The 13,294-nt window shown below is 35.6% G+C and overlaps 7 protein-coding genes and 7 long non-coding RNA genes across 14 annotated transcripts; 6 read left to right on the top strand and 8 right to left on the bottom strand.

The window, feature by feature from the left end:
* Positions 1-9: 9 nt before the first annotated feature.
* SPOM_SPNCRNA.6929 lies at positions 10-328 on the bottom strand. Its single transcript, NR_196270.1, has one exon. It is a non-coding gene; the product is annotated as a non-coding RNA (long non-coding RNA).
* On the top strand, positions 90-679 carry spo13. Its single transcript, NM_001355883.2, has 2 exons — positions 90-188; positions 240-679. The coding sequence occupies exons 1-2, from the start codon at positions 173-175 to the stop codon at positions 638-640; spliced, it is 417 nt and encodes a 138-aa protein (NP_001343091.1). The 5' UTR covers positions 90-172; the 3' UTR covers positions 641-679.
* ung1 (uracil DNA N-glycosylase Ung1) lies at positions 625-2,071 on the bottom strand. Its single transcript, NM_001022881.3, has 3 exons — positions 1,782-2,071; positions 1,392-1,724; positions 625-1,324 (listed from the first exon to the last, which is right to left on the bottom strand). The coding sequence occupies exons 1-3, from the start codon at positions 2,006-2,008 to the stop codon at positions 916-918; spliced, it is 969 nt and encodes a 322-aa protein (NP_587889.1). The 5' UTR covers positions 2,009-2,071; the 3' UTR covers positions 625-915.
* A 57-nt stretch (positions 2,072-2,128) lies between these two features.
* On the top strand, positions 2,129-5,625 carry lig4 (DNA repair ligase Lig4). Its single transcript, NM_001022880.3, has 12 exons — positions 2,129-2,473; positions 2,518-2,528; positions 2,616-2,678; positions 2,719-2,818; positions 2,884-2,980; positions 3,020-3,105; positions 3,160-4,317; positions 4,366-4,629; positions 4,667-4,798; positions 4,836-4,944; positions 4,984-5,391; positions 5,444-5,625. Exons 1-12 carry the CDS (start codon positions 2,242-2,244, stop codon positions 5,523-5,525), a joined length of 2,742 nt encoding a protein of 913 aa, NP_587888.2. The 5' UTR covers positions 2,129-2,241; the 3' UTR covers positions 5,526-5,625.
* Positions 2,488-4,469, bottom strand: SPOM_SPNCRNA.6928. The gene has a single exon (NR_196269.1). It is a non-coding gene; the product is annotated as a non-coding RNA (long non-coding RNA).
* SPOM_SPNCRNA.6927 lies at positions 4,613-6,422 on the bottom strand. Its single transcript, NR_196268.1, has one exon. It is a non-coding gene; the product is annotated as a non-coding RNA (long non-coding RNA).
* On the top strand, positions 5,660-7,545 carry pet127 (RNA metabolism pathway protein Pet127). The gene is made up of 2 exons (NM_001022879.3): positions 5,660-5,949; positions 5,999-7,545. Exons 1-2 carry the CDS (start codon positions 5,808-5,810, stop codon positions 7,429-7,431), a joined length of 1,575 nt encoding a protein of 524 aa, NP_587887.1. The 5' UTR covers positions 5,660-5,807; the 3' UTR covers positions 7,432-7,545.
* Positions 6,572-7,069, bottom strand: SPOM_SPNCRNA.6926. Its single transcript, NR_196267.1, has one exon. It is a non-coding gene; the product is annotated as a non-coding RNA (long non-coding RNA).
* Positions 7,546-7,568: 23 nt separating the features above from the next.
* Positions 7,569-8,760, bottom strand: SPOM_SPNCRNA.6925. Its single transcript, NR_196266.1, has one exon. It is a non-coding gene; the product is annotated as a non-coding RNA (long non-coding RNA).
* Positions 7,787-9,594, top strand: fxn1 (frataxin). The gene is made up of 3 exons (NM_001022878.3): positions 7,787-8,203; positions 8,284-8,378; positions 8,533-9,594. The coding sequence occupies exons 1-3, from the start codon at positions 7,967-7,969 to the stop codon at positions 8,675-8,677; spliced, it is 477 nt and encodes a 158-aa protein (NP_587886.1). The 5' UTR covers positions 7,787-7,966; the 3' UTR covers positions 8,678-9,594.
* Positions 8,991-10,022, bottom strand: SPOM_SPCC1183.02 (glutathione S-transferase). Its single transcript, NM_001022877.3, has 2 exons — positions 9,833-10,022; positions 8,991-9,552 (listed from the first exon to the last, which is right to left on the bottom strand). The coding sequence occupies exons 1-2, from the start codon at positions 9,983-9,985 to the stop codon at positions 9,043-9,045; spliced, it is 663 nt and encodes a 220-aa protein (NP_587885.1). The 5' UTR covers positions 9,986-10,022; the 3' UTR covers positions 8,991-9,042.
* SPOM_SPNCRNA.1145 lies at positions 9,696-10,580 on the top strand. Its single transcript, NR_149998.1, has one exon. It is a non-coding gene; the product is annotated as a non-coding RNA (long non-coding RNA).
* Positions 10,016-13,273, bottom strand: sec15 (exocyst complex subunit Sec15). Its single transcript, NM_001022876.3, has 6 exons — positions 13,161-13,273; positions 12,959-13,120; positions 12,792-12,911; positions 12,254-12,692; positions 10,755-12,213; positions 10,016-10,703 (listed from the first exon to the last, which is right to left on the bottom strand). Exons 1-6 carry the CDS (start codon positions 13,191-13,193, stop codon positions 10,610-10,612), a joined length of 2,307 nt encoding a protein of 768 aa, NP_587884.2. The 5' UTR covers positions 13,194-13,273; the 3' UTR covers positions 10,016-10,609.
* Positions 10,986-11,205, top strand: SPOM_SPNCRNA.6924. The gene has a single exon (NR_196265.1). It is a non-coding gene; the product is annotated as a non-coding RNA (long non-coding RNA).
* Positions 13,274-13,294: the final 21 nt, after the last annotated feature.

The following is a 13,294-nucleotide window of genomic DNA, read 5'->3' as shown; positions in this document are numbered from 1 at the left end:
CAACATTAACGAAGTCTTTCTCCTGTTTGTTGTCATTTATATTACGGTTAACAGCCATATGTACTGTGTCAACAAATGACATTTTCTCTAAGCAAACAACTTTAAACCACTGTACTTTTGAAAAAAAAGTTAGCAATTAGTATTTTATAGGAAAGGAAAAAAAATTGAAACAATGATGAGCAATTCTCGTAAGGGACAACATGACAATACAATATAAAACAATTTTTTCTAACATGTAGAAATTTCAAAGCTTTTTAGCTCTATCTCTAACAAGGAAAATTCGAATGAAAATGCTTTAAAAGAAAGCACGAATAAACAATTAAACAATGCCAATACTTTAGCAATAACCCATTTGAAGGAACAACTTTCGAGAGAGGTTCAACGAAGAGAAGAGTTGGAAGGATTGCTTGAGCAAAGTCAGAAAGAAATGGAAGATTTATCGGTTTCACTGTTCACTGAAGCAAACGAAATGGTGGCCAAGGCAAGGCAGGATACAGAAGTATTAAAAAGAGAATTGGACTATCTCAGGGCAAAAGAAAAAGGACGTATTGGGAAACTAAGAAGCATCCAAACTGCTGTCCGAACTTCAATCGAAGCCAGAAAATTACTGAGTTATTCTAACGAATCAAATTACCACTGATTACATTAAGTCTTTAATAAATGTGCCGTTTACGATGGATTTGACATAAATATTAAACTTTAAAATGAATGATTTAAATGTTAAGACAAAAAAAAAATAAATCCTCTGCGAAAAGAAAGACATAGAAAAATAACACACATTAAGCAAGTCCAATTGTAGGTAGAATAAAGATAAGCATGCAAGTGGTATAATAAAGCAAGCATGACAAAAGAAAATAAAAAGCTTGATTAGACCTATTAGCATCCAGTAAACGAGCAATTATTTTCTGACTTTTTCTACTCAGTTGAAGAGGATTCCAACTCGCTAGACTTTATTTTTGCTTTTTGTTCAGAAACAGCGCTCCAATTGATGCATTTTTCAGGTCCATACTGCTCTTCGAGCCACTCATTGGTTTTCTTGAAATGGTGGCATTCAAAAAAGCCACGATGTGCAGAGAGAGGGCTAGGATGGACACTTCTAAGTACATAGTGTGCTTTCAAAGGAAGACCTTGAAGTCGCTTAGCTGCTGGAGTTCCCCATGCTAAAATTACAAGACCCTTGCGATTCCGATTCAACGCAACTTGCAGGACAGCAGAAGTGAAAGTTTCCCAACCCTTGCCAGAATGAGAAGCAGCTTGATGGGCTCTTACAGTTAAACTAGCGTTGAGCATTAAAATGCCTTGGTCAGCCCAAGGAACTAAATACCTGCTTCATTAGCAAAAAGCCAAATCTTAGAAAGAAAAAATATAAAGACTAAATAATTTTAACGTACCCTGTTTTCGGAATAACAAAATCAGGATAATCGATCTTGATGGCTTTATATATGTTGACCAAACTTGGTGGACATGGAATTCCTGGACGTACGGAAAAGCAAAGACCATGGGCTTGACCAATGTTATGGTAAGGATCTTGTCCTAAGAGAATGACCTTGGTTTTATGAAGTGGAGTATGATGTGACCATGAGTAGATATCTTCTTTCGGCGGGAATACACGTTGGCTTTGCCATTCCTTCATCAAAAACTCTTTCAGATTCAAAAAATATGGCTTTAAAAATTCATCTTTTAACGCATCAAACCAAGAACTCTCCAAAGTATCAATTTCTAGTCTAAATAGGTTAACAACCTTTTCCAATTTTCTAGCCTACATTGTAAGCAATACTTACTGTAACAGCTTTCTTTGAGCAGGAGTAAGATTTTCTGCCCATTTTTCTTTATTGAACTTTGAGACAGAGTTGTTCTCTTTATTATCAAGTACCTGAGTATCCTTTAAAGCAGGCGATGAGGTGTTTGTCTTAAAAAAATTATCCAAACGTGGCTGCTTTAATTTCCCGTCAAGTTTATTAACGGTATCATCAGCTTTACGCTTATCTGTAGTATTCAGAACAGTCATTTTACCTAACTTATTAGAAAACAGCTCTCTGCTCCATAAACATACTGTCCACCGAATCGTTGCAGAGAACAGGCTTTCATGTATGATAATTAGAAGTGTTCGTACTACACACTTGACACTACCACGATAATGAGACTAAATTGATGTTTATTTCTTATCGGTTATTTATTTGAGAAATATTATTGATCATAAACTGTATTATAAAACGATTGCTTCAAGCCAAAACCTAAGATATGGACGAAGCCAAAGAGACGGTATTTACGAAACCTCAAAATCATTCAAGCACCCTTGAATTCTATGATTTTGTTACAACATTATTGGAACCGTTATCAAGAATTGGAAAGACTAGGAAATCCAAAACATCAAACCTTGACCCTTATGAATTAAAGCGCAAAATCCTCTTGGATTACTTTAATAAATGGCGACAACATGTAGGACCAGATCTTTATCCATTACTTCGACTAAGTAATTTAATATTTGTATTTTATTCCTTATACTAACTAATGGAGTGCTTCCTGATGTACGACTTAAAATTGTTAGACCACTAAATCGCATTACATAAAGTGTCTTAATCGGTGTCTTGAATTTCTAATTGCTAATTTTCTAGTTGGATCGTGAAAGAGGATCATATGGGTTCAAGGAATTTGGGCTTGGAAAACTGTTTATTCGAGTAAGTAATTAAGTTGCAACATCAGTGACTAATTAACAAGGCTATGCATTTGAGTCCTACTTCTGAAGATGCAAAATCTTTGAAAAATTGGAGAGGATCCGAGTCCAAACATACTGGAGATTTTTCTACCATGTTGCAGGGTGTGTTCATCATAGTTTTTGTATTCCAATTGATCCTGATCATATTTTAACTGAAAAAAATTTAGATATTTTACAAAGAAGGGCATACAGGACCTTTCCTGGTGCCTTTACAGTTGGTGATGTCAACGCCCTGCTGGATCAATTAGCAGATGCTTCTTCTGAGTATGTTCTAAATTTTTTACCGTATCTAACCTTAATAAGGGATACCCGAGTTAATATTTTGGAGCAATTTTATAGATCCTTGAGTCCTCTTGAGCTTCGATGGCTAATTCCCATTTTACTGAAAGGTTGGTTGGAAATGATATTTCTTTATTTATGACCTAACTTTTTTATTTCTTTAGTTCGAAAATACGGAACATCGGAAAAATTCATACTTTCTGTGTTCCATCCTGATGCAGCTCGATTATATCGACTGTGTAGCTCCTTAAAGAGAATTTGTTGGGAGCTCTATGATCCTAGTCGGTCTCTTGATGAAACTGAAACAGATGTGGAAGTCTTTAGTTGCTTCCAGCCTCAGCTAGCCAATTTCAAAAAAAAGGATCTCCATCAAACGCTGGAAGCCATGGGAAATAAACCGTTTTGGATTGAAGAAAAGCTAGACGGGGAGCGTATTCAATTACACATGAGTTCAGGAAAATTCCAATTCTATAGTCGAAATGCCAGGTCGTACACTTATGCCTATGGCTCTAGTTATTTCGATGAACAATCTAGGCTGACACAATACATCATTGGAGCATTTGACAAACGTATTTCACAAATTATTCTTGATGGAGAAATGGTTACATGGGATCCAGTGTTGGAAACAGTGATCCCATACGGAAGTTTAAGAAGCATTTTTGAAGATTCTTCCTCTCATTCATCCTACAGCCCTTATTACGTTGTGTTCGATATTTTGTATCTTAATGGGAAGTCTTTGGTAAAGTACTCATTAGAATCAAGAAGACGAATATTAGAGAAAGTAATTGTTCGCGAATCTCATCGTATGAGTATTCTACCTTACAAGGTCGGCAGTACTATTGAAGATATTGAAGCAGAGTTACGGAATGTTATTCAAGAAGGATCCGAAGGGTTGGTTATCAAGAAACCAAGTGGAAGTTATCACCTTGGAGAACGAATGGATGACTGGATCAAAGTTAAGCCTTACTATCTTCAGGGTTTCGGAGAAGATTTGGATTGCCTTATTTTAGGCGGGTATTTTGGCCGAGGTAAGCAGTCGGGAAAAATAAATTCGTTTCTTTGTGGACTACGCATGGACTACACTCCAAAAGACCATTCTGAGAAGTTTCAGTCATTTGTTCGTGTAGGTGGTGGATTTACTTACTTTGATCGCGATATAATTCGAAAGGAGACAGAAGGAAAATGGCTTCCTTGGTCTTCTGATGCTTTAGAATATATGGAATTGGCTGGCACTAAACAAGACTTTGAAAAGCCTGATATGTGGATTCATCCGAAGGATTCATTAGTTCTCCAAATCAAAGCTGCGGAAGTTGTAGTATCTAGTATGATATAAATTTGTGTTATCTTTATATACTAATCTCTTAATACAGATCGGTTTAAGACAAACTATACGTTAAGATTTCCAAGACTAGAAAAAGTGAGGCTGGATCGAAGCTGGAAAGACGCATTGACTATCAATGAATTTTTTACGCTAAAAAACGCTGTTGAAAAACAGGATAACGTTTCCTTTCATGTTAATAAAAAAAGAAAAGTGTCTCAAAAAAGAGAAAAGCAGAAAAAGTTTCTTTATGATGAACCCACGTTTAAAAAGGAAGCTTCTCCTCACTCTGATGTATTGAAAAACTTACATTTTGGTAGGTGATTATGTTTAGACATTTTCTAACTCTTTAGTCGTCCTGCCTCCAACAGAATTGCATGAAACTAAAGCCGGTTTGCAACAAATAATAATCGAAAACGGAGGTTTAATTCATCAGGGTGTTGGAAATTTTGGGAAAGAAAGGTTATTTTTAGTTGCCGACAGAGGTAAGATATCACTTTGCTTGTGCATTGCTTACAACAGTATCTACTAGGGTTTCTATCGAGCGGAGCAAAAACATGTGTACTATTATTCGATCTCAATGGGTAATGGACAGTGTAAATAATCAACGCTTAATGCCACAATGGTCATAGTAAGTACAGATAAGTTTGCTTATTCTCTAACCAATTAGTCTTCTCTTTTCTAAAGATGAAAAATATTCATGGAAGACAGCATTGGAGTCCTTGAGTGCGAAATCCTTGTCTAATTTATTGGTGGAATTGAAACAGCTGGACTTGAGTAAAGAGTACTCAAAAATTTCCGATGACACTTCTATTTTGAATCTTACAATTTCGAAGGAAGAAGCCAGTTTTGTTGGTGCCTTTCCTTTTTTAAAGTTTACAGTATTCTTAGATTTGAAAGGAATCGAAAATTCTGAGTTGTATGATGTTCGAATGGGGCAATACCGCTTAACCAAATGTATATTGCTATGGAACGGAGCTACAATAGAGAAAGATATTTCTTCAAAAAAATTGACACACGTGGTAATGTTTGTGGAAGATTCAACTCGTTTAGAACAACTAACAAAGGCGTGCGAACTGTAAGTAGCTAAACAAAAAGAAAGAAGTATGAGTTGTTGGTTAACCAAATAGATATCAAATTGAACCCAAATTTGTTAATTTTGAATGGGTCGTTAATGAGTGGAAAAAGGCGAGTACTAACATATTAGGCTGACTAAACTCTGAACATTTCCAATTATACAATGATTTTCTGTATTATTTAATGAATATTTATAGTAATTTAATGAATTAATGCTCGATTATTTTCAATAGCATTTCACTAGTTTTCGACTTCATATACTAACACCTGCGAAGTACTCAACACCGTAAGTTCACCCAACCCTCGTACTTCCAAAGATATGGAGGTAGTTTTTGTATTCCTTAGTTTTGGTTTGAATTAAATTTTCTGTCATCATTTAAACCATTAAGTATAACTCGACATTTACCAATTGGTGTTATGTTGATTTATAAAAAAAAGAATTTCGGTCGTCGATCTGTTTATAATTTGAAAAAATGCTTACATAAAGGTTTTCAAATTAATAGTTGTAATATTAAAGCTGCAGACAACGTTTTACACTCTAAAGCGTCTGCCTTTGAAAGTAAGTATATTGAGCGCTGCAAGTCAGACTAACTAATTTATTTTTGTAGAAGTCAACGTTGTGGACAAAGAGTCAATAGGCAACTTACAGCACCATTTGGACACTGTATTACCTAAAAAGAAATTCCAGTTTCTTCGTGATCCGAAGACTAATGACTATAAATGGGATGAATACTTGTCAAAAATCTTGCCAGTTGATAAATTTAATTTTGGCCTTTTAAGTAAGTTTCGTCCTCCTTCCGAAGATGAACAATTACAAAAAGTCGCAAATTCTATCGGTGCTGAATTTGTTGGTTCCACTAGTTCTTTGACTGGCTTAATGTCTCAATTACACTTCTTTATAAGTAAATGGAAATTTCCGAATTTTTCAGATCTGTCAAAAGGATTCTACATTAGTCCAAATGAACGTAACTTTACACGATTATGCCGATCGGCTAGTAGTGTACACATAAGTTATCAAAACGGGCTTTATTGTATAGACAAAGACAAGAGCTTGACCAAAGAACCTTCTGTCAACATCATATTGATGAACGTTGGGAAATCGTTGGAGACTTTTTTTACTGTTGATAAAGACCAGTTCTTGTTATACAAGAAACCTCCCTCTTCAAACGGTGTACTGAAGCCTTTAAAGGATGTCTTTCAGTATGGTCGATGTTCTTCGCTTTTGGTTAGATCTCAACTGGATTGTTACGATAAGAAAATTCCTGAATCTGGCGTCTTTGATTTGAAGACGAGAGCTGTATTTGGGGTTCGTATGAATCAGACACAGCCGGAATTGTTCAAGAGTTATAAACTTACGCATTATTATGGAAACCGAATCTCGTTCGAGCGAGAGTACTTTGATTTAATTAGGTCCGCTTTTATGAAGTATAGTCTGCAAGCCAGACTTGGTTACATGCAAGGAGTTTTCGTTGCATATCATAACACAAGCGATATTTTTGGTTTTCAGTATATACCGCTTGTGGCGATGGACCGAGCAATTCATGGAAGCAGTGAAATAGGCGAAGCGGAATTTAATTTAAATCTTCAATTGTTGGAAAAAATTCTGCAATATGCAACTTCAATTTTCCCTAAACGTTCATTTCGAGTTATGCTTTCTACTACTGAAGACGTACCTAACCCCCCTTTAAAAGTGTACTTAGAAGTAGCAGATGATAAAGAAAACAGGGGGTTTGATTTACTGGATGGTCAGAAAAATCTGGAAGCCAAAACTGTGTCACCTTCCAATTTTTGTGCATTAGAAGTTTGTGCCCTACAATTTGTGAATGGTGTTCACAAGTCTGTTGTCAAACATCTTGATGAAAAGGAAACATGGTCTATTAAATATCACTTTCGAAAACCTCGTGATCAGGATAATTTATTAAGAAATTACATACGGCTGAGAGATGACATAAAAAGACGAGAAAGCAAAATCTCAAATCCACCTGAAAGTTTGTTACACGACTATTACGCTTGTTCCGAACAATATTATAAAAGGAATTGACGATGGTCAAATTATTGAGAAATGATTGTTTTTAACTTAAGTTGATGTGTTACATTTAATGATATAGTTAACTTTATTATTTATTTAGCTTTGTTTAGCTTAAATGGACAACTTTTTGTTAGTGGATTAATTAATTTATTTTCCATTTTCTACTAATTGCAACTCAATTAAGATCATTACCCTTTTATGGATGAGTGTTGAAGCGATGTACCTTAAAGTACAATTGTTCAAACCGTTTAGATATAAATACTTTATTCGAAAAGGACTAAGTCGTTCTGTACAGCATATTTCCCAAAACCCAGAATTCCTTCTTTATGTAAATTCACTTCTTGAGTTTGCGACCGTAATTTGATCCAAGTGCGAACACACGAATTATCCGCTAACTACTCATTGAAGAGTAATTTTGTAATATTTGCAATTAAGAGAATTATTGACATATAATTTTATCGAAAAATATCATTTATTTTCTTTCTTTGTACCTAGCAATTAAGCCTACACCGACAAGAGAGATTGTGAAAGAGCCGTGATATGAAATATGCAGTCTTTGCGAGCAGCCTTTCGCAGACGAACCCCAATTTTTTTGAAGCCTTATGAATTCTCGACTAATGTTTTTGGGCTACGCTGTAGGTATTATTCACAAGTACGGCATAATGGAGCTTTGACGGATCTTGAGTATCATCGAGTTGCAGATGACACCCTTGATGTCTTAAATGATACATTTGAGGATTTATTAGAAGAAGTAGGAAAAAAAGATTATGATATTCAATATGCTGTATGTCAACAGAGTTGCCCAAACATTACAATTAGTCTAGCTGAGTTTGTGTTGAAACGATTCTAACACTAGATTTGCAGAATGGAGTAATTACTCTTATGCTTGGTGAAAAGGGGACTTATGTAATAAATAAGCAGCCTCCTGCTCATCAAATTTGGCTTTCATCCCCAGTAAGGTAGGTACAGTCAGCTATTGCCAAACATGTTTCCTATAGTATCGAGTGCTTAAAGGAAATTTTTAGTCTTAGTATAATTATGACCTTAAGTCCCATTATATTAGACTAGCATCCAAGTTTAGTCTTGTTAGAATCGGTACTAACCTAAAACCAGTGGTCCCAAACATTATGAATATTCTCTCAAATCAAAAACTTGGTGTTCAACCCGTGATGAAGGGACTCTACTAGGAATCTTATCGAGCGAATTCAGTAAATGGTTTTCGCGACCCATTGAGTTCAAAAAGTCCGAAGATTTTTAGAGGTGACCAATATGAAACTTACGATGAGCTTGTCTTAAAAGTTGAACAACAAAATCCCAAATTAAACAAAAAATTACAATTTATTTTATAAAAGTAATTTTACTTACTTCATTAGAAGAGTCTTTGTAAATCTCAGAATCTTAAAAATTTAAAAGTATAGCTCATCACAATGATGATGGTTTGCTCTAAAGGTTTGTGAGCAATCTATTTTGAAATATACTTAAGCTATTAATAAAAGAGATTAGTTACATTTCCATAGCTTCTCTTTTTCTTTCAATCTTCTATCTTAAATCACGCGTTTGTGAAAGAACGCATTTTATTGGAGTTATATAAAATAGTAGCAGGAGCATCAGCGCTAAATCTCTTTACTTCTTGGCCACAGTAACGGTCAAAGGCAACTCCAAGGGAAAATATGTTTCAAGTTTTGCTTGATGAAACATAGTTATATAATATCTAGTTAAATGAGGAAGCTCCTTGCGTGTTTTTTCATCAATAATGGAATTGAAGAATATACGAAGTAAACTTCCAAAAAATAAATCGGCGAGGGTGAAGCGATCCCCTACAAGATATGTACGATCCTTAACAAGTTCGTTGGGAATCTTCAAGCTATCGATTGCTCTGGTGGCAGATTCCTTGAAAGGCTTCTCCTCGTAAGGGATGTTACCACGGAACATACCAACCCAAGGGCGGACATTTTGAGGCGTTACGATGTCAAAGTTAATGAAGCACATCCACTTTAACATCTCAGCTTCTTCAACCTCATTGACAGGACCAAGTCCTTCCTTGTCATTGTGCTTTCCCTTTTCATAGAAATATTTAACAATGGCAATAACTTCAGATAATTCAAAGCCATCAGCACCAATGAAGACAGGGAGCTAGTAATTAATTAGTCAATATTACCCTAAAAAGTTATGCGTAAAATAAGTACGGTGAACGAATATTAGCATGTCACATTTCAAATCAAATGTCGAATTTTAATAATTTGTAAACAGTGTTTTGGCATTTATATGAAGTAAGCCACAATTGGAAACAGACTTGCAAAACGTTATAAAACCCTCCACTTATTAAACCACGGTAAAATCCTACAGATTCCAATACACGACATCCGACTTATATTGCCAAAAATTTTTTTAAATTAAATTTATAATTACATACCTTTTGGAGAGGAAACTTTGCAGCCAAATCTGCAGAGAATTTATGAGGATAAGTCTCAACAAGATCAACTTGGAGATCAAGGAGTTTAGCCAACTCCAAAAGGCAAACAGTTCTCGTATTAGTTTTGAAAGAATATAATGTGCCCAAAAACATGATGATATATTTCGAAAATGAATTGAGGTTGGTTTGTGGAGAGTGAGTCGCTGGCCTGAAAACACATATAGCAACAATATAAATGAGATGAAAGAAGAGAATTCTAGGTTTGTAAAAAATGGACTTTTTACAACAATAAATTAACATCTACAGAAAAATAAATCAATTAGGGGTTCAAATGTAAAAATTACGAGAACGAGCTTTGTACAATGGAAAAAGGCAATTGGTAAGCATAACGACCTATACTTTTTCTCAAGTAAATTAATTCTCTATCTTTCGCATTGATTGAACAAAATAAAGATCATTACTGGTATTGCAAGCAATATACTGCTAGCTTCCATCAATAGCTTAGGTACATTAATGTTTTTTGGGTCATGGGACAGGTGTTTGTAGTGAGTTCAGTTAAGGTCTCAAAAAAAGGAGAAATTAAACGAAATTAAAAGGTTTCCTCCTCTAAGGCTTAAATGAACACTCATCCGCATTGCTCATATAAAAAAGTGAAAGTAAAGAACCATCAGCTGGACAAAATATGAAATGAGTCAAATGAGTGAAATAGATAGTTAATTAATTCCCCGAAAACACATTTAACTATATCAATAAATGAAATTATCGTTGAAGGATCTGCTATCTTTTCTTCAAAGTAGCTATTAAAATTTCAATGGCCCTTCGCTTTGGTCGATCATTGCTAAGGGGATTAGCAGAATAATTATTAATATGCCTGCACAAAAGGTTAGTAAAATTATCTTGTAAACATGCGGGAATATTATACCTCTCTAAAAACTTGATAGCAACCGCTGGTTGCAATCTATTGAAGTCTCTCATAAACTTATCCGTATCCAAATACTCCTCCATATTATCTCCTAGCAGCAGATTTGCGCATTGTCGTAACTCTATAAAACTGTCGGCATTAACAATGCTTTGATCAGGTACTTGAGCTGCAAAACTTTCTAAATACTCAACGTCCAATTTGAAACCCTCGGCGGCAGCAGTCGTAACTTTTCGAATAGATGGATCTGACAACAAATCAACCATAGCAGTGCAAAGATGATCAAGAGTCTCCAAATACACGTACGACTTGTCATGCTTTGGAAGACCTGCAAGCGATTCAAGATACATGGTTTGGAGATATGTAACCATTTCTTGCAAATATCCACTAACATCCTTTCGGACCTGAGTAGTCGTCCAATCGTACTCTGCCAAGCCGAGAAAGTCGTCGATTTTTAAATTTATTTTAACAAAAATTTCGTGAAGTGCAGACTTTCGTGCATTCGCTAAACCTTCAAGTAATTCAGTTGATTTAACATTATTACTAGAAGAGGCTTCCGCACCAATCTGGTGTATAGGCTTATTTAAAACGAGGCTTTTCTCTATTTGTAACAAAGGATCTTCAAATGCGTAAAAGTTTTTAACAAGTTGAGACATTTGAGAAAGTGCAAGTTTTGGATATAAACTCTTCAATCTATCAACAAGGCTTCGAAGAATAAACCTTCTATAGAATCGTGGTGCCTTTTCATTAACTTCGGTAGCCAATATGACAGAATCATTTAAGAACATGAAGAAATGACGGACAAATTTAGAAAGAGTTGTGCAACATAGTGGGCACATCTTTGAAAAGCTCATTGTTCTTGGGAAGGGTTCAGAGGGGAAGTTCCAATAGGGCGCTATATAATGGTCATATTCCTCCTGTGTCTCAACGATCATGGGAGCATACACATCCTTTTCAAACGCCTCTTCAAAGAACACAGAATGCTTCAATATAAGGGCTCCACCAAAAGCATCAATAAGCTCGACACATAAGTTCCGCAAACTTTCAACGGAAAACCCAAATCTCTCCATGGTATGCATAAGCAAAACAATTTGATTTTTCAGTTTTATTATTGTAGTGGTACTTTGCTCTGTAAACGCAACACTTAAAATTGTTTCGACCAACTTTTCACAAATAATAGTCCAAATGTTTTGAACTTCTTCGTAAGAGCGAAAATTGGGTATACACTGTAATATGTAGTACTCAACTATCATAAACCCAGCAATAGAATTTAACCATTCGCTGACAACAGCCATGTCTAGCGTGGTCAGACTTTTAGGCGCTAAAAACTCTTGTTGGCGTCTCCTATCTCGCTCAAATGAGGAACGGAAAGAGCTGAGCAAGCCCAAATAAGAATGAACTTGCAAGCATATATATAAAGGTTCAAAGCTAATCTTGACGATCTCGTTATCTAAGGGAGAAACTGAAAATGTTAACAAAACAGAAACAAAACGTAAACATACAATCCATCATTTCAAGCAAATATAGTTCTAGGGAAATTGAGGTTTTGGAGCTTAGGTTAACCAAATCCTCTTTGTATTCCCTAGCCCATCGTCTTCTGGCTTCATCAATTTGCTGTGAGCATGATTTACCAACTAAAGGTAGTTTTTGTCTAATGCTGAAAAGCCATTCATGCAGGTCTTCCATAACAGCGCTACATATAGCTTCCTTGGTAGTGACAATGTATTGTTGGATGGTAGAATACATCCCCAATCCATCTAAACGTTTTAAATGCACTTCGCTTATTTCTGAGCAAATTCTGAGTGTAGGAAGATACTGCTTTTTACTCAATAACTCTTGAGAGTACTGAACCTGATGCAACACTTGCATACAGCTCCTCACTAAATTATGATATTTTGTAAGAAATCTCTCGGATGTGCTTAGAGAATTTAATTGTTGTTTCTGATACAATTGTTAGTTTTCTGCGTAATCAAAATTCAAGAATTTAATCAAGCTCAATTTCTTCAAGTTGAAAGAGCCACGCTTAATATAATTGCTCACCATATTTTGTAAATCACGACCGCTAGCTTGAATGTCAGTGTTCAGGTCGGCCATTAAAGATTGCAAACTACGAAGTTCGGACCGAACTACAGATAACTGGTTTACCGATTTGCTAAAATCCTAATAATTGTAAGATTATACCTTAGGGAAACAGGAGACTAGCATACCTGGTTGTTTTCAGCAGAGAGCTGTTCAACGCGTATCGCGCTTTTGCTGGCCAATTCATTTAGCCGTTCATAAACTTGAGTCTCTTGTCCTTTTTCACACGCCAAGCTAATTAATTGGGGCAACCGATCTAAGGTGTCACCGGCAGATTCGATTGAAGCAATCTACCAATTTATCAATTACAACTCAGCAGTATTCTCTTACCTTATCTACAAACTCCAAGACATCTATATCCATCCTTTGAAATACATTGAAAGATGAAATACACAATTTCAACTGTAGTAGGTAGTTTCGCTAAAATAGGTATATACGGGGATGGGCAGGACCACTTGCTCCCT

Source organism: Schizosaccharomyces pombe (assembly GCF_000002945.2).
Source record: "Schizosaccharomyces pombe strain 972h- genome assembly, chromosome: III".
Taxonomy (NCBI): Eukaryota; Fungi; Ascomycota; class Schizosaccharomycetes; order Schizosaccharomycetales; family Schizosaccharomycetaceae; genus Schizosaccharomyces; species Schizosaccharomyces pombe.
Note: the sequence above shows the minus strand (reverse complement) of the source record. Positions and strands in the feature narration are given on the sequence as shown.

Excerpts from the sequence above, each read along its gene's own strand:
- ung1 (NM_001022881.3), bottom strand. The coding sequence starts at position 2,008 with ATGACTGTTCTGAATACTACAGATAAGCGTAAAGCTGATGATACCGTT. Across the intron at positions 1,725-1,781 it reads GCTCAAAGAAAGCTGTTACA|ACTAGAAATTGATACTTTGG; the intron begins GTAAGTATTGCT and ends TAACCTATTTAG. Across the intron at positions 1,325-1,391 it reads TTTGTTATTCCGAAAACAGG|GTATTTAGTTCCTTGGGCTG; the intron begins GTACGTTAAAAT and ends CTAATGAAGCAG.
- pet127 (NM_001022879.3), top strand. The coding sequence starts at position 5,808 with ATGTTGATTTATAAAAAAAAGAATTTCGGTCGTCGATCTGTTTATAAT. Across the intron at positions 5,950-5,998 it reads TAAAGCGTCTGCCTTTGAAA|AAGTCAACGTTGTGGACAAA; the intron begins GTAAGTATATTG and ends TTATTTTTGTAG.
- lig4 (NM_001022880.3), top strand. The coding sequence starts at position 2,242 with ATGGACGAAGCCAAAGAGACGGTATTTACGAAACCTCAAAATCATTCA. Across the intron at positions 4,945-4,983 it reads TTAATGCCACAATGGTCATA|TCTTCTCTTTTCTAAAGATG; the intron begins GTAAGTACAGAT and ends CTAACCAATTAG. Across the intron at positions 5,392-5,443 it reads CTAACAAAGGCGTGCGAACT|ATATCAAATTGAACCCAAAT; the intron begins GTAAGTAGCTAA and ends TTAACCAAATAG.
- fxn1 (NM_001022878.3), top strand. The coding sequence starts at position 7,967 with ATGCAGTCTTTGCGAGCAGCCTTTCGCAGACGAACCCCAATTTTTTTG. Across the intron at positions 8,204-8,283 it reads ATTATGATATTCAATATGCT|AATGGAGTAATTACTCTTAT; the intron begins GTATGTCAACAG and ends CTAGATTTGCAG. Across the intron at positions 8,379-8,532 it reads TGGCTTTCATCCCCAGTAAG|TGGTCCCAAACATTATGAAT; the intron begins GTAGGTACAGTC and ends ACCTAAAACCAG.
- sec15 (NM_001022876.3), bottom strand. The coding sequence starts at position 13,193 with ATGGATATAGATGTCTTGGAGTTTGTAGATAAG. Across the intron at positions 13,121-13,160 it reads TCTTGGAGTTTGTAGATAAG|ATTGCTTCAATCGAATCTGC; the intron begins GTAAGAGAATAC and ends ATAAATTGGTAG. Across the intron at positions 12,693-12,791 it reads GTCGTGATTTACAAAATATG|AAACAACAATTAAATTCTCT; the intron begins GTGAGCAATTAT and ends CAATTGTATCAG.
- SPOM_SPCC1183.02 (NM_001022877.3), bottom strand. The coding sequence starts at position 9,985 with ATGTTTTTGGGCACATTATATTCTTTCAAAACTAATACGAGAACTGTT. Across the intron at positions 9,553-9,832 it reads CAAAGTTTCCTCTCCAAAAG|CTCCCTGTCTTCATTGGTGC; the intron begins GTATGTAATTAT and ends ATTAATTACTAG.